We start from the raw sequence: 27,420 nt of genomic DNA, 5'->3' as shown, positions 1-27,420 counted from the left end.
ACAACAAAATGATGGAGAGCACACGAAAAAATATATAATTTCACGCACTTTTTTGGCAACTATAAACCTGTGATGTGACAATACAGATGATTCTGATTCTTTGCGCATGCAGCATGCCAGCATTGCGGGATCAGAGTTGTGCAAAACAGCATCAGCATCTAGTGCTGTTTGACAGCTGTTGTTGTCGGTAGATTTTTTTCATATTTACAACTATAGCCTACACATTTATTTCACAAAGTACGGACACAAAATGGACTGACAACATGGCAGACCACAGTCCCAGAGGCTCTGGACCTGACGCATTTCCCCCCCACATCGAGCGATATGAAGGCTGTTTTTCCAAACAAGTAGAGCATGCTAAAGTTGTATAGCCCATTTAGTTGTTGTCAACAAGATAATTCAAAAGTCACACAACTCACTTCATAACATCATTTCACTCTCCCTTTCCTCATTTGTTCACTCGCTCTCTCTCTCTCCCTGTCTCTCTGACTAACGTCTCACCCATTTTCTCACAGGAATTTAAAAAAAAGATGGACCTGCACAGGACCCCTAAGGCTCCATTTTGGGGTCTCCTCTGTTCGATGTCTACCTGCTCCCACTGGCTCAGATTATGGAAAATAACTAAATATGTTACCATAATTATGCAGATGACACACACATTTACAAAACCATATCACCAGAGGCCTATGGTCCAATACAAGCACTGAGTAAGTGCATTGAGATCAACAATTGCATGTGCCAGAGTTTTCTGCAATTAAACAAAGACAAAACAGAAACACATTGTTGGGAGCCAAGGAAGAAGGATTAAAAGTCAATGCTCAGCAGTAATCGGTAATGTTAAAAAACACAATCTAAGCCAGAAACCATGGTGTAGTCATGGACTCGGACCTGAATTTCAACAGCGTCATTAAGACAATTACAAAGTCTGTCTACTATCATCCAAACAATATATCAAGGGTTAAATGAGTTATGTCTCAGCAACATTTGGAAGAAACTTGTCCATGCATTTATGTTCAGTCGACTCCACTAACTGTAATGATGTCTTTATAGGTCTCTCACTAAAACAAATTGATCAGACGACTGCAGTTGATTCAGAACGCTACTGCTCGAGTCCTCACTAAGAAATGTGGATCACATTACTACAGTTCTCAGATCTTTACACTGGCTTCCTATCTATCAAGGAATTGATTTAAAATTGGGTTTATAAAACAATGAATGGTTTTCTCAAGTCATCTACCGTCTGTTTTCTGTCCCCAGAGTCTAAACTAAAATGTGAAGACGCAGAGTTCAGTTTTTTATGCACCACATATCTGGGACAAACTTCCGGAAAGCCGAAGACTTTCCTGTTTGCTGCTGCCTTCTATTGAGGTTTTTTATTTAATATGCACTTTATTCTCATATTTTATGTTTTGTTTTTTTGTCTTTGATAACTATTTTTACATCAGCACAGGCTGTGCCGGCCAGTGTGTGCGTGCATGTCTTTTTAAGTGGTGCTGCTGTCCTGTTTGTGTTGTAATCAGTTGCTAATCAGTTGATGTTGTTCGTGCTTCAGACAGACAGACAGACAGACAGACAGACAGACAGACAGACAGACAGACTTACACACAAAGCCATTTATAGAAGCGGCTAGGCACAGCTTAACCCATTAAGACCAGGAACGCATCTGTCATTTTAGATTTGAGCTAAAAAATATTATTACAAATTATTTTACACTTGGCTATTTTAGAGAAATTGTGAAAATGTGTGCAAATCTGAGAATATATATATTATTTCAAAACGAACATTTTTAACTCAAATCTTTACTTCTGGAGGGGGTCCCTGGAACAACATCTTTTGAGCCAAATACATATAATTTTGGGGGTCCTTGACAATTATGAAAAAGTTGCTCCATTACTGCAAGCCTGCTCCGTACACATAGACCAGCTCCTTTACAGATAAGTACAGGCCCATACATCAGCAATGACCTACATATTTACCCCTCACAAGTGCAATTAACATAGAGTCAGTGCCTGCACAGTTCTCCAATCTGCCAATAATAATTAGCCGTGTTCCCAGCCCGTAGCCTGCATGCTGCATGCCTAGTCCTTTTATCTCATCAGTGCATACCTAATGGCACATTAGTATTCCAAAAAACAAGCCTGGCCTGGCCTGGCATCAGTGGTGGAAGAAGTACTCAGATTACTTCTTTTTTTTAACTTAAGTAAAAATAGCAATACTACAATGTAGAAATACTCTCTTTTACTTGACCCTTACAAGTAAAAGGCCTGTATTCAAATGTTTACTTCAGTAAAAGTACAAACGTATTGGCATCAATACGAAGGCCTACTAACAGAAACCAAAGTAAAAGTGCTAAAAGTTATCAACAAACTCAAACTTTTTTTTTTTTGATCTACAAGCTCACATGCATGCTATGCGTTGTGAGCTTGTAGATCGGCTATTTTAGAATAGACAAATATAAAAATAAGGCTTAAGTGGTTATGTTTGTTTTGTATTAATTATGTAAATCTACAAAGTAACTAGTAACTACAAATAATTGTAGTTGAGAAAAAGTACAATATTCTCCTCTGAGATGTAGTGGAGTAGAAGTATAAAGTATTACTTTAAAAAAATATATACTCAAGTAAAGTAAAAGTCCTCAAAATTGTACTTAAGTAACAGTACTTGAGTAAATGTACTTGCTTACTTTCCACCAGTGAAAAACAGGCCAGGCATGCACACACAGGCCAAATGAATGCTGAGAACACCGAGCCCATGGCCCAGACCGCTGGGCTTGCGGTCCGGGCACCTAGGCTGTAGTGCAGCCTGACAGCGCGTCACGGGGTTCGAGTCCCGTTCCCGACGACCTTTGCTGCGTGTCTCTCCCCATCTCTCTCTCCCTCTTTCCTGTCAGTCTTCACTTGAGGCAGAAAAAGCCCCAAAAAAAAGAAAGAGGAGAACACTGAGCCCCTAATATCAATGTCTGGATTGAATTCACACCCTGGAATAGAGTCAGAACATTACAGTACATTATGTTTGGAATGTCAGTCAGTGGGGGACAGTTGCCCTACAGGGGGTTAGAGCAGTCACTTCGTGCCGCGCTTGTACATCTGCTATTGTTGAACATTTTACAAAAATCCTCTGGGGGTCCCTGGGACAAAACATTTTTAGATGCGGGGGTCCACCTTGGCACCGAACAAGTTTGAGAACCACAGTAGACGCTCGGGTGGGGCAGTGGTAAAGTCCCTGCCCACCACCGCGGAGGTTGAGGAGGTTCGAATCCACCGTGGTGCATGAGGCTTTGGCGGGCGTCTATACGAACCCTATAGGCTTTATTCACAGCAGCCATATTACACTTCCTTCACAGGTGTTACCAATGATACTAATGAAGGCTCTGTTCCATTTAGTGTAGCACAGTGGTTTCCACGACCCCCATAACTCTGAGAGTGTACAAATGGAACCAAATGGACCCTTACGGGTCCATTTGGTTCCATTTGTACACTCTCAGAGTTACACACCTGTAAGGGGGCATTTGGAAGCCCATGAGGGTCCCTGGACCCCAACTGTAGACCCACTGGTGTAACAGTGTGTTTCCAGTGGGCCAAAACATGCACAATATCAGCACCCTGACTCTGTTTGACCAGAATGGAACAGAGCCTTCATTAGTATCATTGGTAACACCTGTGAATGTCTTCATAATATGGCTGCTGTGAATAGAGCCTATTAGCCCGTGTTCGGGGGAGGAAAGCCGGGCGGGGGAGGGTGATATTGGTCATTGCATGTACTTGTATGGGCTGGGGTGGCAACCTGTCGGCGGGAGGAGTAGGACGAAGACTCTACATCCTCCCGGTGGGGGCTCCTCACTGCCAGGTGAGTCAGTAGGATACGACAGCAGTGACAAAACTGAAATGTGTGTGGGGAGGAATCAATTGGCATAACAACTAAATTGGCGAGAAAAAGGGGGTACAAAATAATTGGCTACTCTAAGTTCAGAAGTTAAAAAAAGTTTGAGAACCGCTGGGGTTAGAGAGATGGCAACTGCATGGGGGCTGGTGGGAACAGCAGGGCAGGGTTCTGCATGGTCCCAGGCCTGGTGGTCAACTGAACAACTTGGAAGCCATTGTTTTGTCATCTTTTCTGGAAATAATAAACTGTGTCCCAGTGTCCACATTGTCAGTGTGGTGTGAACATCCCTATTGTCTCACATGAGAGCTGCAGGAAAGATGTTGGACTTTTAAGTAAAAGTACAAACTAACAATACCACAGGGTACCAAAGTACTTTGTTAAAAGTGAAAGTCCTGCTTTCAAAAATCTTACTTCAGTCAAAGTACAAAAGTATTGGCATGAAAATATACTTAAAGTAGCAAATGTAAAGGTACTAATTATAATCATACATATCATGTTATTGGACCATAATTATTGATCATCAACCACTTAATGCCCTATTTTATAGGCTACTCGAAAATAGGCGACGTACAAGCTCACAACGCGTCGTCACACCGGCTACTTTATACGATATAAATGGGTCTGAAAGCGGCTTCGTCTCGTCGTGAGTCTTTGGTCTGAACTTGACTGTACACAGAGTGGGCTTGACCTACACTGGTAAGCACTAGAATATCAGCCACTCCCTAATGCAGACAATTTGTGTCTACACACACGCATACAACGCACGCACACAAGCAAACAGTCACACGCACGCACACAACGCACACAACACACGCACACAAGCAAACAGTCACACGCACACACACAACGCACGCACACAAGCAAACAGTCACACGCACGCGCACACACACACACACACACACACACACACACACACACACACACACACGTTGTATTACTATACTTGTGAGGACCCTAACCCTGAAGCCGTAAATAGACGATCTACAAGCAACCTGAATCTTTTCCTAATTGTAAGCTAAATCCTTTTAAAGCGTAAAACAACCATTTATCTTTCCAGGGCCAGGAAATTGTCCTCACAATGTCTATCCAATCTTATATTAAAATAGGGCATGCTAATGGGAGGGAGCAGGCCATGACCACGTCACTTTGACTCAGACATAACCATAAACAACCCCGATACACCCATATATAGGCAGGACCACGGCCACGTCACTCTGACTCAGATATAACCCATTAACAAACCTGATACGCCCATAAATAGGCATGTCACTATGACACAGACATAACCATAAACAAAGGCATGTCACTATGACAAAGACATAACCATAAACAAACCCGATATGCCCATATATAGGCATATATAGAGTCGGGTGTCTTGAGACACAGATTTGACCGCTATGCCCAAATGGTCAGGTGCATATATGGGCACCGACCGACTTCAAACTCGGCACGTGCATCGGCAAGGATTCAAGGGAGAGCGGTGCCCGCTGTCGAGTCGCTCAGATACGCGGTTGTCCAGAACCGCCAATCCGACTGATATGCCCATATGGGTATGTCAATATACAGGGTATGGCCATAATACTGATGACATTGGGCTCTCCATATATGGGCATAATTGAGACACAGACAGACGGGTACAACGGGTACTCTGACAAAGCCCCCGTCACTATGACTCAGACATGTCGGTCGGAGGTGTGAGGACCGCGTAGCAGCCCGAACATCTAGTTTCTCAAATTCTGCTATTCTTGTGGGGCTCACACGTATAGTAATACAAGTACAAACAAACACACACACACACACATGGCTAGCACAAGGAGACACACTCACAGAACACATATTTCACACACAGGCTAAGCAGCGGTGATGGCCAGAGGTATATGTTGACTGCAGCCATTCTCCCCAACACTCTCACACTCTCTCTCTCTCTCTCTCTCTCTCTCTCTCTCTCTCTCTCTCTCTCTCTCTCTCTCTCTCTCTCTCTCTCTCTCTCTCTCTCTCTCTCTCTCTCTCTCTCTCTCTCTCTCTCTCTCTCTCTCTCTCTCTCTCTCTCTCTCTCTCTCTCTCTCTCTCTCTCTCTCTCTCTCTCTCTCTCTCTCTCTCTACACACACTCTTCACGGCTGAATGCAGGCGGGGGGTTGGGGCTGCATGCGGCCCTCAGGCGGGGCCATTTCTCTCTGTGTTTGCACATTTCATACTCATTGAACCTGTAGTCCAAAAATAGAAAATCTAAGAACCTCGCGTGACCACACGTCGTGAATACCAGGACCATATATCACTCTGGTGAACGTGCTATACATCATTGGGTCCCAAACCATTTCAGCAGAGACCCTAAGGATACATGTTTTGTCTCCCCAGGACCCAAACTTACAAAACAATATCCATTATGAATTATTAGCTGAAAATACCCAATCTAAAAGCTCACATCATAACGCATTGTGAGCTTGTAGATCTGCTATTTTCAATCAATTAAAACAAAAGAATTCTGAAATTCGTTTGAAAAATGTTGTGTGATGTATCCTTTTTTCACATTTAGTTTTTCTTCTTTTTTTCAAAAACGTTTGAAATAATAATACGTAAAAAAAATGTGGAAATGCAAAATAATTGATATTTACTTGCAACCCATACGAATGGGTTCGTGACCCGGTCCCCGGACCATTGTTTTGGAAACACTGCTATACTGTAGGTAGCCTACTGAGTCATGGCACTATGAGAAACAAACACAGCGGACCAATGGGATCAATAAATAATTTCCTTTCTAATACCTTTTCTGCAGACTGCGCGCGCTCTCAATGATACCAGTAATCATAATCTCTCTCAAAAATGACTGTGTGTATGAGAGAGATAGTGAAAAGGTGTGTGTGTGCGTGAGTGCGTGCGTGCGTGCGTGCGTGTACTTTTATAACTACACTTGTGAGGGCCAAATGTCCCCACAAGTATAGTGGAACTTGAGAAACAGACACCGTGAGGACACGGTTCCTGGTTAGTCTTACAATTAGGAAGAGATTAAGCATTTAGGGCTCAGGTTCAGGTCTTGAGGTTAAGACTTATACCTGTTTTTTATACGTAGTTGGTGTTGTGCACCCGATCCACAAGCGCTACAAGCCCGCAGCCTGTTAGCGCTGCGACGTGTTGTTGTGCGCTTATAGATTGGCTATTTTTGGCTTTAAGGTAAGGGTTTTTTTTTAAAGCCAAAAATAAGTAAAAAATAACTAACAGCATTCATAAAATCACAGTCCTAAAAATGATGTGGATGTCCTCACAAGGGTGGTAATACAAACATAATGTCACGTGTGCATGATGACATGGACCAACAAACACCATTCATCTTCTCCCATGTGAGGTGTGGCATATGGCCTGTTTCATAATAAAGGTTTCAATTATCCTTTTTTGTAATAAAAGTACATCTACAGTATGGCAGTGAATACCGCTGACCTATATGGAGAATGTGTAGCCTTTAGCTACAGTATGTACGGTACATGTTCTCTGCATGTCTGCCCCACGGAGCCACATCAACATTCTCCTATATGAGACACTGCACACACACACGCACACACACACACACACACACACACACACACACACACACACAGTATTACTATACTTGTGAGGACAATTTAGGATGGCGATTATGCGAACAACTTCTCACTTACATTTTGCTCTCACTAGTAATACACACACACACGCACGCATGCACGCACGCACACACGCACAGCTCGCCCAGGCCTGGTTTGCTTTATCCAGGCACACAGCTCTCTCTTGTGGCCACTAAGCAGTACTGCAGCGTTACTTAACAGTGGCTGGCTAAAGAGTGAATCAGCAGGATTCTGGCTGACCACAGCTTGTTTAAATAGGAGCCAAACGCTAGGGTCAAACATAATAGATGTCATCCACATTTTTCACTTTTAGCAGTAAAAGGTGACATATTTTGACAAGCTGTTTCGATTTCAGCTCCGATGCTATTCTGAAAAAAAAAAGTTTTTTAATGCAAAGCCCAAATCATAAAAACAAGGTGAGGTTTTTATTTATTAAATATTTTATGATGTGTAGTGCAACAAATCATAGATGGTTAGTAATCCTAGATATTTACGGTGCCATATACAGTAGAGCAAAAAGAAGCAAAGCAAAGTCTAAAACTGTGGTTCTCAAAGTGGGGTTCCAGGGACCCCCAGGGGCCCTTGAATAGGTTCCAGGGGGTCCCGAGCAAAATGAGGAACATTTCACTGATATTTCACCGGCTAAAAGAGAGAACGTATAAGGTTGACCTTTCAGATCACTCTGTCCACCGTTATCTCCCCCACCTACAGTGTATAGACAGTTGTAGAATTCTGTACTAAATGTTATATAACATCAAAACAACAAAAAAATAATTTAAGGGGTCCCTGGCACAAAGTATTGTCAGGTCCGCGGCCTGCCTGATACGTATCTATTTGAGGGGGTCCTTGTTTGAGAAGCACTTGTTCTAAAAAGAGATGGGAGATGGTGAAATATTGATGTTGGTGGTAAATGACCTGTCATAGGTATCATATTGCCAGGTTGTTTCCCTCTCCCGTACCTGAGCCCGACTGGACCGAATCGCTCAATACAAACTCATTGTTTTGGGAGGAGCGGTGCGTTCCCCGATCCCTGGCTGGGACCCGTCCCAAACTGGATCCACTCCAGCTAAAGACAAGAGTACAGACACTGGTGTGTGGATCATAATCCAATACATACCACTGGTTCTCAACGACTGGTTCAGGGGGCCACTAGGGGGTCCAGACGTATACTGTTTAACCCATTAAGACCTGGAACTGTGTCATTTTTAGATTTGAGCTAAAAAGCATTATTTTACACTTTGGGCTATTCAAAAATAGCAGATATACAAGCTCATAGCGCGGCACCGAGTGCCGCGCTACGAGCTTGTAGATCTGCTATTTTTGAAAATTCGTGAAAATGTGTGCAAATCTTTTGAATAGATATATTTTTAAAGCGAACATTTTTAACTCAAATAGTTACCTCTGGGGGTCCCTGGAACAACATATTTTGATGGGGGTCCGCGGCCAAATACATATCATTTTGGGGGTCCTTGGCATGAAAAAGATTGAGCACCACTGACATAGAAACATACGTTTTTCAGAATACTGTTGGGATTTAGGAGACATGTAGAATCGGCTTCAGGTCTCAATGGGTTAAGGGTCTGCAAGTGTACAAATGGAATCGTTTCCATGATTCCTTCCAAGCACTGAGGATTGGGGTTCAGTGATTAATTTCAAGGACCCAGTTTGACCAGCGGTTCCAAAACTGGGGTTCGTTTTTTTTCTTTTTTTGATTTGGAGGGGTCCCCAGATGATTAGCTTAATGTGCAACAGTGTTTTCTCACTCAACAGTAAACAAACCAACATACAGTATAAGTGTATACAGGGTATCTGCACATTTCTAAAGTGACAATTTAATGGACTTTTAAGACCTTTTTTAATACCAAATTGGCCAAATTGTCAAATATTACGTAAGAAAGAGGCAAACAGTGTTCACGACGATCACAACGAGGCGTCGTGAGCTTGTAGATCGGCTATTTTCACAATATTTATCTGTGGAACCGAGTCAAACTAAATGTGATGCCTACAATTCCAAGTGCTTGTCAGGGTGGGGGGGTCCCCACCCAGTTCAAATATGATTATTTTGGGGGGTCGCGGCCTGAAAAGTTTGGGAACCCTTGCATTAGACCACGGACCCCCATTTGATACCATGTTTTATCTCTGGGACAGGACCCCTCAATGTGCACGGTCAAATCTTCAGTGGTTTGACCGTACGGTCATTCGGTCAATCCCGACGGCCGCACAGGTACATTTTTTTGGACCCCTGGACGGTCCCCAGACCCTACTTTGAGAACCAGTGAGCTAAGGAGTACAGACAGACAGACAGACAGACAGACAGACAGACAGAGAGACAGACAGACAGACACCGGTGTATGGATCATATCCAAAGCACTCCTGGGCAGGCCTGCAGCCAGTGTGTGTGTGAGTGCAATAATAGGCCGAAACCATGGCATATGTAGGGCAATGAATAATGCATTATTGGGACAGGTGAACTAAACTGGATTTTAAACAGGGTGTGAAAACTCTTATTATTACTATTTTATTTAAATGCGAGGAAAATTATGCTTTCCTCATAATTCCCGTGCATTGTGCAGCACACAAGCCTTTAGATTTGAATGCATTTTATATTCTATCGTTAGATTTTAGGCTATACTTCAGAACCTGATATTAAAACGTATATCCTACAATTTAAAAGGATATGTGATTCATTAGGCACATAATATGTTGATGAAAAGGGGAGCCTATACATACTCACATGCTCAAATAGTGCCTGGCACGTGGTCAATTACATTTTAATGAGCTTCTAATTTTAGTGCATGCCGCTGCTGCGATAATAATAATAATAGAGACGCGATGCATATGCATGCCCTTTTATTTTAAGTTCAGAGGCATGGGAAAGAGGCAAAGGCTACAGCATGGAATACAAAACATGCCTTCAAGCTGAGATCGCATATGTCTCTCAGACCCCCTGGCCTTTAAACAGACACAAATGAGGGGTATTAGTGACCAGGAAAAATCTATTTCAGTCACATTATGACATTATGAGACAATATTTAGCACTCACACCTAGAGATTTTAGACACATAGGCCATACATTCAATGTTGACGATAGGCTACACTGAATGGAAAACTATACACTCACAAAATTGGAATATGTTCTATCTACATTATCTTCTTCCAATGGGTGCATGGAGACACCAGAGTAATTAGGTAATCGAGTGAAATGATTAGGTAATGAAACGTGGGCATGCAACATTTAAAAAAATGCACACTTTTTCCCCCCCACACAAAATGGGAAAAGATTTAATGCGCTGCAGTCCAAAAAAAAAGACACAGTTCCATTCTCACAGTCACAGCTTACCCATGGTGCCAACGAGAGAAAACATATTGTGCTGCCTGTGCGCGGAAAGAAAGAGCCGAGGTGTCCTTTTTAAATCCGTATATATTTCGTAGAAAAACCTCCGCAATTTGGTGCCTCTCTCTCCCTCTCTCTCCCTCCCTCTCTCTCTCTCTCTCTCTCTCAGAGCAGGGGAGTAGACAGTCTCGAGCTCCGACCTTCAGCACCGCGGAGCGGACAGCTCCCTAGACCTTCAGCACCGGCGGACAGCTCCCTATAGCTCCAACTCCCGTTCCGACAACAGGCTGCCACGGACCGGCTGACACCGTGAAGGTTACGCGATGCTGACTGGGTGACTGTGTGAGTAATTTGACCAAGCAAAACGACACATCCTCCTCCCTCTCTCTCTCACAGCCCCGACACGCACACGCACGCACGCACACTCACACACACACACACACACACACACACACACACACACACACGCGCGCGCGCACAGTCTCCCTCTCTGCTTCTCCCGTCTTCTCCCCAAAGAAAGCAATCGGGTTATAGGCTACTAAAATACGCCAATGCAAAAAGAGAACGTTTCCCACATTTTGGAGGCTAAAGCAAACAGGATTGTCACGGGGATGTAGCTAGTCTACTCTGTTAGGGTGTCATCACTTCGGTCTGAGATCACAGCCAGCCCACCGGACCCCAAGTGTCAGCAAAGGTTGCGTCCTTCACGTGGAAAAAAAAAGAAAACGACCTGATTAGTTATAGAGCTAACTAGACAATTAAAGTCACTAAATCACCGCGTGTTTCCCGGCACGCTGTGTGCGTGAGTCTGTCCTCATCACTAATAGATGCAAGAATGTGCTGCTGATCATCTGACTGTGGGCTGACTCATTGCATATGCAGCGATCAGCAGCTGTAGTAGGGTATGGAGAAACCTAGTATCTCCATGTTTCAACTTTGTATGTTTTTTTTCCTCCCCGTAAATTAATGTCTACCTCGTCATACAAAAGTAACTGAAAATAGCCGATGTACAAGCTCTCAACGCGCGTCATGCATTGTGAGCTTGTAGATCGGCTATTTTCAATTTAATTCTTAACATAATAACAACAATGATAATGATGATAATAAAGAACGGTTGGGTTTTGAACATACTGTACAAGGTTTTCCACTCGACACATCATCAGACGGTGTTCAGCGCGTCCCCCCCCCGCGGTGCGGTGCCGCGCCTAAACAGGGCTCAGGAATTCTGGAAGCCTCGTCTCTACGCTCCGACCGCACGGCGGTGTCGCACAGCCGAAAATAGCAGACCTATCTATACGAGCTTCTCACACAACACCACAACGAACGAACGGCCCCTGAGCCTGACGCTGTTCTGTTCAGGTTGTCGCACACAGGCTATTTGTGATGCAGCGCCACCACAACACAACATAAAGCCAAGCTATTCACACCCCCAGAAATAGGCTATATAGCCTACACCAGCAGAGTGTATGTATATGGAAAGATCCAGTACATCGTGAACCCCGTTTTACCTTTGCGAGAGGGGTGGGGGGGTGGGGGGGGGGGGTTGAGTTGGTGAGCAGAGCCCAGAAGCAGAATGGCCCAGTTGAGGTGGCATGACAGAATCACAATGTCCCCAGGATTGCAGAGAGACTTCAGAAGCCTGGCTTACAGTTTATGCATATCAAAGTCTGGGGGAGGGGGGTGGGGGGGGGTGGGGGGGGTAAGAGGGGAGAAAAAAACTACAAAAGGTCTCCGCCAGGCCGGGTTGGCTACCCATGAAGGGCCCGCAAACTTTGGAATTCAGTCACTGCCAATTGGAATGAAATATGACTCCAGAGATAGGCTTAATGAGTAGCAATTTGTGAACGTTTGGGACAAACTCTCTAGGAGTATTAGCAAAAACACGCTAAATGGCGGACAATATTGTCTGGCACAAATATGCAGAGTTGCATCAATCATGATGCAAGAGTTCTGGTTCAAGAGTTCTAGGTCAAAACATGAAGTGAGCTGTTATAGCGCTACCATGAGGCCAGTTTGGAATTTTGGGGCGGAGGTTCTTCCTTGAAAGAGACAAGCTCTGGAGACACACACACACACACACACACACACACACACACACACACACACACACACACACACACACACACACACACACACACACACACACACACACACACACACACACACACACACACACACACACACACACACACACACACACACACACACACACACACACACACACACACACACTCACACACAGACCCTCTCATAGATGGCTAGCCTCTTGCAGGATCATACTGTAAAAGATAAACTCACTACTTGTAATTACAAATGCAGTGCCTTCACTAGTCTAACAGCATCAACATAACTGATATAGCCTACCACTCGGAAGCTTCTTTCATACTCACTAGTACGATGATGATGTCGCTCGCTTGCCAGAAAGAGTAGATTTACATGTTTTTCTACATCTGTTCTTTTTGGCAAGCAACACCCTCACGCGATGGAGTAACCTATAAATTAAGCATAACCACTTAAACCCTATATGGTTGATCGGAGTCCCTCAGTGCTCAGTCTACACTAGTGTATTTTCAGTTTTCTGTTATTCTGGGGTTAACCCATCAAGACCTGCAGGGTTCCGATTCTACAAAATATTTCGATTTTTGTTTTTAATAAAATAAATAAAGAAATATATATTCAAAGATTTGCCCAAATTTCACAAGAAATAGCAGATCTATACAAGCTCGTAGCGTGGCACTCGGTGCCGTGCTATGAGCTTGTAGATCTGCTATTTTTGAATAGCCAAAGAAATCTAAAGTGACACAGATACGTTCCAGGTCTTAGCAGATCGACAAGCTCAAAGCGCGGACGTCGATCAGCTATTCTCAGCGTGGCGGCGGGCGCTCATGAACTCACTCACTCATGAACACGGATCTCGTGCTATGTGTTCCGTTGTACACGATGCCACTTATACAGAGATTCGGTGCGTCCTTCACAGAACCGCGGACAGACAGACAGTCACAAGATATCCGTGGGTTGTGTTTGTTTTTTTTCTTTCTCGGAAGACGGAAACCGTTTGTCTGATCGATGTTCCACTCCGCACCTCACACCCCCGGGTCATATGGGACACACACACGACACACACAAGTTTGAGGCCGTTCGGTGTGACAGCGGCCGAGTTATGCCCGGCACACACACACACACACACACACACACACACACACACACACACACACACACACACACACACACACACACACACACACACACACACACACACACACACACACACACACACACACACACACACACACACACACACACACACACACACACACACACAGAGAGAATGAGACAGGTTTTGTGAATTGATAGATAGATAGATATCTTATCTCAGGTACCATGTGTAAATATGCAGATAACTATTTTTTCCCTCATGTTTGATCTCCTTTCCCCCTTCCCCCCCCCCTCTTCTTCTTCCCTTTCTCTTTTTTTCTATGGAAATAACGATACGAGCGACACCCACTTTTTTTGACTTCAGTGAACCTGTGATGTGACAATAAAGCTGATTCTACTGTAACCTCAACTGAACAGCTGATTCAGCTAAACATGAGCATTCTGAGAGGCTCACCCGCGGCGCTCCGCGTGGGACCGTCTATTCTGACTGTCCACTCTTCCTCACTGGCTCTTAAACTCTCTCTGTCTCTCTTTCTTAGATCCTATTCCAACATCGTCCCACAGCTCTGCTACAAGCTGTTGCCAATGGTGTAAAGTAACTAAGTTTAATTAATCAAGAACTGTACTTCAGTACACTTTTGAGGAGTTTTTACTTTACTGGAGTATTTCCATTTTTCTATTTTACTTCTACTCCACTACATCTCAGAGGCAGATATTGTACTTTTACTCGAAAACTTGAGTTAATAGTTATTATGTAGATTTAGATTATTATTGCAAAACATGCATTAATCACTTCAGCCATATTTAAACGTTGGCTATTTGAAAATAGCAGATCTACAAGCTCACAACGCGTCGTGTTGCGACGCGTTGTGAGCTTGTAAATCTGCTATTTTCAAAGGATTTTTATACATTCTAGACATATGATAACCTGTGAAACGGGACATTCTGCCTAACGAGTACTTTTACTTTTGGTACTCTGCGTACATTTTCATACCAATACTTTTGTACTTTAACTCAAGTAAAAGAGTATCTCTACAGTGCAGTCTTGATACTTTTACTTAAGTGAAACATGTGAGTACTTTCTTCCACCACTGGGCTGCTGCTGCTGCTTTAGCCCCAGACATGGAGACGTGTAAATATTGATGGCATTTCAACAGAACAAGATCTCTCTCGCCACCGCTGTCACCGTTTGTGAGAGAGAGAGAAAGAGTAGACGGATGGAAAAAGGGCTGATTTCACCACCGGCACCTCTTTCACTGACACACAACCGCTTTGCAGACGCGCCGCCAGTCGGGGCAACGCACAAAATATGCCCCCATTGTTTGCAGTGAAGTAATCAAACCTGTCCACTGTCCGCGAGTATAAGTATTATTATCATCGGCGGCGGTTCCTTTTTCGAGGTGTGACGTGTGGCGGTGACGTGCACGGTGCTCAGATACATGCATGTGATGACGCGTGCCCCGCCGTGTTGAACTGAAATCTGTCTCGCAAACGTTTTGACCCCATGTCACCTCTATGTCACCATGTCCTCCCCTCATAGATTTCTCACCTATCTCTATACATAATCACAGAATCTGGCAACACTGCCCCCAGGCAGTGTTGCCAGATTCTGTGAGAGAAACAAGCAACCAGGTCTAGGAAAACCAGCCCAAAAGAAGCGACTATGGGCCACATGAGCACTTTAACATATACATCAGCTATTTGAAAATAGCCGATCTACAAGCTCACAACGCGTCGCGATGCGACGCGTTCGGGGGTCCTCACAAAAAAATGGTTATTAGTGTAGCATCACAATCATTTTAACCACTTTATCCATTTACAGTATACGTTGGCTATGTAAACATTGCAGATGTACAAGATCACGGAGCTTGTAAATCTGCTATTTTTGAGGTACCTAACCCTAACGCTTTTTGGGGAAAAATATAAAAAATGTTTGGAAACTTTGGAATAATCTTTTCAACACAAATCGTCTCTTCTGGGGGTCCCTGGCACTAAACATTTCCAGATGCAGGTCGGCGACCAAATGCATATCAATTTGGGGGTTGACATTGACATTAAGTTCAAGTTTGAGAACTACCGCTCTACAGTATCTCTACAGAGCAACAATGTGCATTGTGTATACATGTACATCTGTGTGTTACGGCCGGGCAATTATTATAACCTAAAATATATAAAAACTGATATCTAGAACCAATAACCCACTTTAATCTCACTCATGCAAGTTGATAGAATAATCGAGAAGCAGGTTTTGATTAGTCTGGTGAACATCTTAACCCTCTATTGGAGTAAAAGAATTGTGAAAATAGCCGATCTACAAGCTCACAGCACGTCACATCGTGATGCGTTGTGAGCTTGCAGATCTGCTATTTTCACTATTTCAAAAATGATAATCTGTAATTAATCGTAATCGAGGCAAACGTTTGAAATAATCGTGATTTTGATTTGAAGTCATATGGTCCAGCCCTTGTGTGTTTATGTTCTGTATATTCTATAGGGTATGTCCAACATTTTAGATCTACAAAACATATAAAATATATAAAAATATCGTATCTACAAGCTCACAAAGCGCCGCAACGCATCGTATCGCAACGCATTGTCATCTTGTAGATCAGCTATTCTTGAACAGCTGAAGTATACAGCATCATTATTCTGGGGGGCTCATTCGCCAAAAATAGCAGATCTACAAGCTTGTAGATGGGCTATTTTTGTCAAAGAGATTTGGTATAGATAGACAGTACAATTGCAACACAGGTCCGTTTTATTAATAATAACGTGGTTAAACTGATTTGATGCTACATGAACTCATTTAGCTGTGGTCCCCCTGGAATCCCTTCAAGGACCCCTGGCGGGGGTCTACAGACCCTGCTTTGACAACCACTAGCCTACATGTACGTGTTGCCATGAGGTAAAAATGAATACATTTATTAATAAATGAAATTAAAGGTTGGATTCTCATCAGAGCATTTGTCGTTGACCGCTACTCATCCACCTGGGGCAGGCGTATCAGATGCTGATGCTGGCTGCCCTGAGGTTGGATAATACGACGGACACAACAAATGATCATTTATTTATTTACAGGATAAATGATCACATACCCGTAGCTTTACTTATTTACTTAGGTTTGCGGTGCCAATTAAAAGCGCGGTGGCAATTTAGCGTGTGCTGCTGCTTAAGCTGCTGTGTCTTCCTATAGGGAAGATATATTAGCTTATCAAAGCTTATCAGTCCTGTTACCAGTGGTTCTCAAAGTGGGGTCCGGGGACCCCTGGGGGGCCCTTGAGGGAGGGTTCCAGGGGGTCTGCAGAACTTCTATTGACACCCACATTGGTCAGATGATGCTAATGGTGTAAACATCACGTATATACCTGTATATCTGTATGCATACTGTATATATCTTTATTGTTCTATTTAACCTGTTTTCTATCTCTTTCCATTTGCTCTCACTCTACCTCTGTCCTCTCTCTTCTCATGGAATACTAATAAATGGAGCAAGATGGCAAAGAAAACATGAAAAAACATGAAAATTATTAAGATTATTTCACCCACGTCTTTACACATATACCTTTGATGTGAAACCTAAAACTGATTCTGATTTCCCTTTCCAGAAATTCCCCATGTTTTGTTCATCATATGGATATCATTATCTCCAGACAGATGGGAGTGTAGTACAACTGACCCGGCAGCTAACCCTGAGCTGAACTTGTTCAGTTTGACCAAAGGTCCTGTGACTTCTCATCCTGTAACAGGGGCTGAAAGAGAAGCCACTTATCTGGGCTGACCTGGGAACCAAAGCTCTGCTCCGAGTGGCCTCTGCCTGGCCCATGAGCCAGACTCTGCAACCAGACACACAGAGGACAGTATTTATGACAAATGACTTGTGACACCTGGCCCCCACACACACACACACACACACACACACACAGTGGTGTGTTCTACCGTGTTACGCTGTATACGCCGTATACAGTGCAGATTTTTGGGGGGGAAAAGCGTATACAGTCTAATAACCATTTCATCCATTGAAAACACGATAGGGTATCGCGCATGTCGTGCGGGGAATAATTATCGTATACCCTCCGAAAAAGCCTAGAACACACCACTGACACACGCACGCACGCACGCACGCACACACACACACACACACACACACACACACACACACACACACACACACACACACACACACACACACACACACACACACACACACACACACACACACACACACACACACACACACACACACACACACACACACACACACACACACACACACACACACACGCCTGTCCATGCTACAGTTCTCTCTCTGACTGTCTATAAAACCCTCCTCATCATCACCTGACGTTTTAATACCGATGCAGCACACTCATAATAACTCTTTCTCTGCAGACCCTGACATCCCTGAAGTAATATAAAGTTGATTCTGAAGTCTGCTGAGAAAACCGAAAACCTCTTGTGTGTTATTTTTTTATAACGCACTGCTTCACTCTCCAAGTTAACACTTTAGATTGGGGCCCCGGATGTAAAATATTGTGTCAAATGGAGGTATCGAAGATATAAAGCATCATCCTACAATGTTAACAACTTTACTCACAGTAGGTATACGTATATCAGAGGTGTAAAGTAACGTATGTACTTTTACTCCACTACAGTTATTTGAAAAATTGAGTAGTTACTTTGTAGATTTTGACTATTATTACAAAAGATACATTACCCTACATTACCTTATGCCCTATATACATTTAGTCCATTTTGAAAATAGCCGATCTACAAGCTCACAATGCGTCACGTTGCGACGCATTGTGAGCTTGTAGAGCTGCTATTTTCAAAAGATTTGTATACATTTGAAAACCTGTGAAATAGGACATTCTACCTAATGAGCACTTTGGTACTTTAAGTACATTTTGATACCAATACTTTTGTAGTTTTAAGTAAATTCTGAATTTCTGACTTTTTTTTTACTAGTATTTCTACATTGCAGTATTGATACTTTTTAGTAAAAAAAATGAGTACTTTTTCCACCACTGGTAAATGGAGAATGGTTTAATTTGCCAGGAGGCCATCATGCCAGTGCCACCAGCACCAGGTAAACAGCAGCCCATCAGTGCAGGGCACATAGCAGGGCATATCTGCCAACACTCTGGCTGCCCATCGCCAACCTGCTGCCACTGTCATTTATTCAGCACCATCTGTACGACATGGTAACCGATCCCCCCGTGCAGCCATTATTCTACATGGGGAACAATAGCAGCCTGAACAACCTGGGTCTTGGCAGTGTGGTCAGACCAGTTGGACAGGCCCCAGGTGGGGGATACAATCACTGTTGCCAGATTCTGCGAGAGAAATAAGCAGCCAGGTCTATATGAAAACAAGCCCCAAAAGAAGCGACTATAGGCTACATGAGCACTAATATGCATTGGCTATTTGAAAATGGCAGATCTTCAAGCTCAAAAAAATATCAGATCTACAAGCTCACAATGCGTTGTGGGGCGTTGTGGGCTTGTAGATCTGCTATCTGCAGAGAAATACATTCATTTGGGCATCCCTGACATGTAAATGTGAACTGCATGGTTTAAACAATAATAATAAAAAAAACAAAAGAAGCATGTAAGCAAGCCCAAATAACTCCACAACCTGCAACTACCAATATCATTTACAAGCAACTTTACAGAAAAACAAGCCCAAAGTCGCTTATAATAAGCAGACATGGCAACACTGGACACAATCCTCGACTACTGCTGCAGTGGATACAACCTCACAATTACCCAGTTCTATAATAGTAGTTCATAGCAAAGGATTGGGATAGATAAACAAGACTGGGAAATACAGTAGAAATGAATGCAATCAATCCAATATGTTGTTGTTGCAACCAATAACAATTATGATTAATTATTAATTAATCCTATTTGCAGAGGACATGCTTGCCTAAGTGCTGAAGTGTTGGGAGTGATTCCTGATTTTATCCTCTTGAAATTAAGTGATTTTAAAAACAACAGAGGGCTATCACAAAGTATAACGCTGCGTTCACAATGACAGCTACAAAGATACAGCCTATCAGTGGTGTAAAGTAACTAAGTACTGTACTTAAGTACAATTTTGAGGTATTTTTTACTTTACTGGAGTATTTCCAATTTGCAGTATACTTTTACTTCTACTCCACTACATCTCAGAGGCAAATATTAGATTTGTAGATTTTGAATATTATTACAAAAGATACATTACCCACTTCAGCCCATTTTACATACATTTTACTCAAGTAAATTCTGAATTTCTGACTTTTACTTTTACTAGAGAGTACTTTTGCCACCACTGCAGGCTACCATTATTTTTCAATGGAAGCCAGTGACACGAAGATACAAAGATACAGCCGATGTGTGTAGCTGCTACAAAAGGTACAACAGCTACAAAGCTACAAAAAAAGTTGAGCTGTTTTCACCTTCAGCTACAAAGCTAAACATGCTGTGTATCTATATATCTTTTTGTATCTACAGTACCAGCGTGAACGCAATCAACATCGCTCACAGTCGGTCGCATCACCATGCGCTGATTGACTCACAGACACCGTCCCAATTGTCTCATGTGTTTAAGGTCATTTATGAGGTACTGTATGTGTACATCAGCATTTCACGAGCAAATGCTCTCTAATAGGCTCAATGCACAGCAGCCATATTGGGAATGAATTGGGCCCCTTCCTTGGGCACCTTCACAGGTGTTACAAATGATACTAATTAAGGCTCTGTTCCATTTAGTGTGGCATAGTGGTTGTCTTATTTTGAAGGACCCCCATAACTCTGAGAGTGTACAAATGGAACCAAATGGACCCGGAAGGGTCCATTTGGTTCCATTTGTACACTCTCAGAGTTACACTCCCACCATAAGGGGCCATTGGGAACCAAAATGGAGTGTTTCTAGTGAGCCAACATGCACGATATCAGCACCCTGACCAGAATGGAACAGAGCCTTCATTAGTATCATTGGTAACACCTGTGAAGGAAGTAAGGAAGAGGCCCAATTCATTCCCAATATGGCTTCTGTGCATAGAGCCTATCGGTCTCAAGAAACACAGAAAAAGGGCGTTTTTGCTAACCACTTTGTCCTCCTGTTGCAATTCCATGAGAGCAGGAATGCAGCAGCAAGAAAGGAGACAGAGGAGAGAACAGGAAAAGACAAAAGAAAGACAAGTTGTGAGTGGTATTAGTAGCAGCAGTGAGCGTGACACTCAGTACATCACACACATTCCAACAGTTAAAGGACTGGATGATATGGTATCGTCACATAAAGTGAAGTCATTCCAGGCTCAAGATTCACATGTAAAGCAGTCGCCAAACGCTAATAAAGCTCCAGCTTATTCTGTGGTGGGGAAGTCAGTGAGGTTAGTAAATAATGTATAGTAGTGGTAGCTGCTGGAGCAGCGAAGACATGACAGCCAATACATTCCTTTAATGGGGAAAAAAGGAAAGAAGGTGAAACAGCTCTCTCCAGTGGTGAGGGAAAACATAGCAGTGGTTTTCAAACTTTTTGTGGCCAAGGGGAAGGCAACTCCAAATCTGATCTGAAGGCACACCTGTATTCATAGCACAACATAGCTGATTGTAGATTGTCTTCATTTATTTATTTTTAATTGTGAAAATATTGTTATGCCAGGGATGCCAGGTTGAAAGTGGTTAAGTTACGTTTTAAGAGTATATAATGCATTAGCCTCTGTATCACTTGTACTTGTGTATAGTAAAAAGATAATACACAACTTTTTGTATAGTTGTATTTATTGTATCAATAATGTGTGGTTGTCACAAAATCTCAAGAGACATCAGTCACGGCACACCATATATACATATATACATACATACATACATACATACATACATACATACATACATACATATATATATATATATAATATATAATCTGCCAATAGCGACACAGCTGGTTCAATTCCACAGTTTTACTCTGTGTTAATCTAAGTCAGCGGTTCTCAAAGTGGGGTCCAGGGTCCCTCTGCGTTCCTTGAGGGGGGTTCTCATAAATGGACCGTTACAGGTCTGTTAACTCTGAGAGTGTAACAAATGGAACAAAATAACATTTGGGGGGGTTCCTTGAAATTAAAAAGTTTGAGAACCAAAGATCTAGGTCATGTTTCACAAGCTTGTACTGTTGTGTGTGTGTGTGTGTGTGTGTGTGTGTTCTGCATTGTGTGTGTGATTCTTATACAGTAACCTGTAAAAGAAGACCCCAAATCATGAAAGCCAAGCGTTTACGTACCTTATTCGAGCGCAGAGACACCCGTCCTCCGCAGCGAGCACAGAATTTGCTTTGGCAATAAGAACAGAGGTGGCCACAGCCATCGGCAAACTTAGTTTTGTGGCATATTCCACACGTTGGGGCTTCGCTCTTCTGGTCCGTGGTCTCTTTAGACTCCTCTCCCATCTTCTTCACCTGGTCCTTGTACGACTCAAACTGCTGGTGCAACTTCCTGTGAGGAAAAAAACAGAGGAAAAATGTTCAGAGAACTTCCACCACACACCTTGTGGCCGGGAGGATATTGCAAGTGGGGCCCCATATACTTGGAAAAACACTAAGATTGTATTGATAACATAACATCAATGTAAAAAAATAATAATAATAATTTTCAAGATTTTTCAAAAATAGTAGATCTACAAGCTCGTAGCGTGGCACGAAGTGACACGCTACGAGCTTGTAGGTCTGCTATTTTTGAATAACCAAATGATAAAATATGACTAAAATCTAAAATGACACAGATGCGTTCCCGGTCTTAATGGGTGAACAGGGCAGCCCAAAAGGATGTGGTGTTAAGTGGTAGTGGTGGTTCAGGTGGAGAGGACACAATAGCACTTCCAAAAAAAACATACACAAAGATATCACCGAGGATAAAAACACAAGAAAGCCCTAAGGCTTATTTCCATTGTGTTCCTCTATAAACAACATAAAAACAGCCAAACGTACAACAAGTAAAAGCCCCATGAAAACATACAGTACAGAACAAAACGTACAGAACAAATACAATTAGCAGCACAAAGCAGTAGCAGTAGCTTTTCAGATAGGACCCCCCCCCCCCCCACCCCATCTGAAAAGATTGAATGCCAGAGACCGCCATATCAGGGAGTATTTTTGTTGTTAAAAATGTTCCAAGTCTGGAACTGGAACATGTGTACAACTGTACACAATCTACATATTGTTACACTATTCTACTGAAATAGGGAGTTCTTGACCATCATTTATTTATAATGTTTCAGTGTTCAGTGTGTGGAGAGAATGTTCCCTCTCTGGTTCAATGGATGCAAACACAACAAGTACTTCAGAGTGTTTCTCCCACTGATTAACTAATGGATCTAACCTCAGGTGTGTGTGTGTGTGTGTGTGTGTGTGTGTGTGTGTGTGTGTGTGTGTGTGTGTGTGTGTGTGTGTGTGTGTGTGTGTGTGTGTGTGTGTGTGTGTGTGTGTGTGTGTGTGTGTGTGTGTACATACACTTGTATTACAATACTTGTGTGAGGGCCAAATGTCCCCACAAATTCAGTAAGTTGAGAAAAAAAAGGACCCTTTTCTTGGTCGATGGTTGTTTTATGGTAAAACAAATTAAATTGATTCAGGGTTGACTTATACTTGGTTGTGCGCTGCTGTCGCACACCCAAGATAGCCGATCTATAAGAGCTTGTAGATCAGCAACTTTGGGTGTGCGATTCCACCGAGCAATTAAACTCCAGCATTTAATTTGTTTTGTCCTCACAACTATAGTAATACAGATGTGTGTGTGTGTCTGTGTGTGTGTGAGAGAGAGAGAGAGAGAGAGAGAGAGAGAGAGAGAGAGAGAGAGAGAGAGAGAGAGAGAGAGAGAGAGAGAGAGAGATTTTGAAAGGAAAAGCGGACACCATGCTTAAAAAGCCTTGACCTCAGTAGCCTGGGAGCAGAGTTGCTCTCCTGACACATGGATGGGTATCACGTTTGCTTTGCAACTTTAAGAACATCACTTAATTCCACTTTCTCAGGTTGCCCGGCGTTTAATGAATCATTTGCAGCTGTGTTCCTCTATCAGGGTGAGTCATATGACAAGACCGCGTACAACCGGTCTGGTGCCACATTATTGTAAGAAAATAAATATGTCGTTACATAAAATTACCCTCCAAAATGCATAAAAAATAGATAAATAAATAAAAGTATTTTCAGAGATTGCCTACTGTACAATCTACTTTCTAAACCTGCAGTTGATTTGCTCGGGATATAGTATCGGGTATGATAAGTTGAAGCTGCAACCTAACTTTCCTATTCTACCCCGGATTCAAACCCGGGTTTCTTGACATTTTCACCACTGAGCTAATAGGGCCTGCCTGCTTGCTCAGGGGAGGAATTGATGTTTGACCTTCAGGTCAAAATCTGTGTCAAACTAGAAAGATGATCGTGTCAAAGTTTCATTTCAAACCAGACTCAGGATCTAAACTGAAGAGCAGGGAGACCAGCCTGGAAAACCATATGAATCTTCCAGTGTAAAAAAAATGCCTACGCAGTGATATTAGTCTGGCCATGCCAGGCTAATATTGTATTAACATACTCTACCACTAAAAAGGTTACATAATACAGCTTTAATGCTGCTTCTGTTATGGCCCAGTGGATTTGCGTTGTTTCTTTTCGCCAGAGACTCTGCACTCTGGTTCTTAACGTCTTGTCCGGGGAGTCCAAATGGACCCTTAGGGGTCTGAAACTCTGAGAGTGTACAAATAGAACGGGTCCATTTGGCTCCATTTGTATACTCTCAGAGTTAAATTGACACAGTGGCACTTGGGTGGCGCAGTATTAAAGTATATATCTGCCCACCACCGCAGAGCTTGTGAGTTCGAATCCATCCCGGCTTTGTCGAGCGTCTATACGAACTCAATTGGCCTGTGTTCTGGGGAGGGAAGCGGGGCGGGGAGACTCCTACGGGTTGGGGCGGCACCTGTCAGCAGGGACTAGGGAGTGTTGGGCGGGAGTCAGGAGGAGTAGGACGAAGGCTCTACGACGTCTACGAAGTCTACGTCCTCCCGCTGGGGGCTCCTCACTGGCAAGGTGAGTCAGTGGGATACAACTGCAGTGACAACACACATGTGTGTGTGGAATTAATTGGCGTAACGACTAAATTGCGGAGAAAAAGGGGAGAAAAATCATTAAAAAAAAAATAATAATAATAATAATACAACAACAAAAAAGATTTTACAGTGCCTGTGTTTGGGGTCCCAGAGAAAGGCATCAAATTATGGGGACCATGCATATCAAACTGGTGGATCCTTGAAATGAAAAAAAGGTTGAGAATCACTGAACTAAACTATACTGGGACCCCCCCACCGCCCCCCCCCCAATCTACATGGTAAAATCCCTCAGAGCTTATTTAACTCAGAGAGTGTACAAATGGAACCATTTGTTACACTCTCAAGAGTTACAGACCTGTAAGGGTCCACCGAAGACACCAGGCCAGAGAGAGAGAGAATGACGGCTATAGCAACGACCCCTGAAAGGGCGACTTGGAAGCCCCATACGACGGACCCTCGGCGCTCGATCCGCTCGCATGCATTTTGTATGACACATGTCAATCGAACCGTCTCCCTGGAAACTAAACACTGCCGCTGACTTCATAACATGCCGATTAGAATTGGTTTCGCCCCACATATTGCCCCCCTGCAACATTCATTAGCGCTGATGAATTATTCAGCGGCAGGCTATCCGTTTACCAGTGGTTCGAGATAAACGCGCTTCCTTTACCCGCAAACAGAACCTTTAGAGCCCAAATGTAATTGCCGCACGAGATCCTTTTGATGACTATCTGCGTTACTGTTTGCACGCACGTCTCTACCGTCTGAACAGTAGATACAGGGCGGTGGAAAGTAACTAAGTACATTTCACTCAAGTGCTGTTACTTACTGTAAGTACAGTTTTTGAGGTACTTTTACTTTACATGAATATTTTTCTTTTTTAAAAGATTCGACTCAATTCTTCCACTATAGTTATTTGAAAACATTAGTTTCTAGTTACTTTGTAGATTTAGATTATTATTAGCCCTATTTTATACTCGAAAATAGGCGATCTACGAGCTTACAAGTTTTTCTTTCCTTTTGGCTTTGGTACTTCTTTAAGTATATTTTGATGCCAATACGTTTGTACATCAGCTCAAGTACTTTCAAGACTTTTACTTGTGTAACAGAGTATTTTTATATTGTGGCATTGCTACTTTTACTTAAAAAAAACAACAACATCCGAGTACTTCTTCCACCACTGATTAGATCGCTGCTGTCGGGCAGAAACCTTGTATCTCCAAATCTTTACTTTTTGTGTTTTTTTGTGTTTTTTCCCCGTATATTAACAGCCTATAATTGATCACACTACGGTGTCACACAAAAGCATCAAAAGTAGAAGATCGGCAAGCTCGAAACACAGCACAAAGCGACGCGCTTTGAGCGCGTAGGTCTTTTGCTATCTTTGCATTTGAATCCTGAAAAGTAACAGTTTGGTACATATGAGGTTTCCACGGGACAGAAAGGAGATATAGAGTAGCAGCTAGCGGTGTGCCACAGACATCGGACCCATTGAGGGATTAAGGGGCTAATTGTGCGGCAGCCCTTTCGTCCATTTAGCCGAGCAGAGATTAGTATGTTAGTCTTGTTTAACAGACTCAACAAAATCTCATTTACTGACACAGGACCTGATAACAGACCGGTGCAGGTAAAACCTCTGTGTCTGACTACGGCTCAAGGGAATTAGACTGACAAACAATCAATGTTTCCTTTTCTTTTCCATCTTCCCATCACCCGCCTAAACGCATATTAGCAACCAGTGCCACCCATTCAATTCGGGAACACATCTGTGTCATTTTAGATTTGAGCTATAACCATTATTTTATACTTTGGCTATTAAAAAATTAGGAGATCTATAAGCTCGTAGCACTGAGTGCTGTTCTACGAGCTTGTAGATCTGCTATTTTTGAAAAATCTCGAACATTTGTGCAAATCTTTGAATATATATGTTTTTAAAGTGAATATTTTTAACTCAAATCTTTGCTTCTGGATGTCCCTGGAACAAAATATTTGACAAATGTTCGCTTTAAAAGTATTTGTATTCAAAGATTTGCACAAATGTTCACAATTTTTCCAAAAATAGCCCAAAGAAATGACACAGGTGCGTTGCCGGATTGAATGGGTTAATACAATATAACTTATGCCAGGGGGTCTTAGACGTTTTATCAGAGTTCCCCCCAAAACGTCCCCGTCTGCTAAAAGAAAGACAAAAACACCACAGCGAGAGGACAATGTGTTTCTGCAGGTAAACACCGCCACACTATTCCAGTGGCTGATGAATGCTGGTATAGAGGGAAATTATGGGTAAAAGAAATGTATTTCTTGTATTTTGTCTTAATATAAACACAGGGCAAAGATACATGCCTTTAAGCACAGCACTTGAGTAAATGTACTTAGTGA

The 27,420-nt window shown here is 42.8% G+C and overlaps 1 protein-coding gene across 5 annotated transcripts in view; it reads right to left on the bottom strand.

Moving 5' to 3' along the window:
• The window catches only part of rims2a (regulating synaptic membrane exocytosis 2a), a gene marked incomplete at both ends in the record, with an annotated part of 253,903 nt that overhangs the window by 174,933 nt on the left and 51,550 nt on the right, over nucleotides 1-27,420 (bottom strand). For all 5 annotated transcript variants that reach the window (XM_084053428.1, XM_084053429.1, XM_084053430.1 and 2 more), the window contains one exon: nucleotides 22,226-22,436. In XM_084053428.1, the coding sequence (XP_083909554.1) occupies nucleotides 22,226-22,436 (211 nt within the window). The remainder of the gene's footprint in view (nucleotides 1-22,225; nucleotides 22,437-27,420) is intronic.

The sequence above is a fragment of the Gymnoscopelus microlampas genome (genome assembly GCF_963454915.1).
Source record: "Gymnoscopelus microlampas genome assembly, chromosome: 3".
NCBI classification, from domain to species: domain Eukaryota; kingdom Metazoa; phylum Chordata; class Actinopteri; order Myctophiformes; family Myctophidae; genus Gymnoscopelus; species Gymnoscopelus microlampas.
This window is presented reverse-complemented; position numbering and strand designations above follow the sequence as displayed.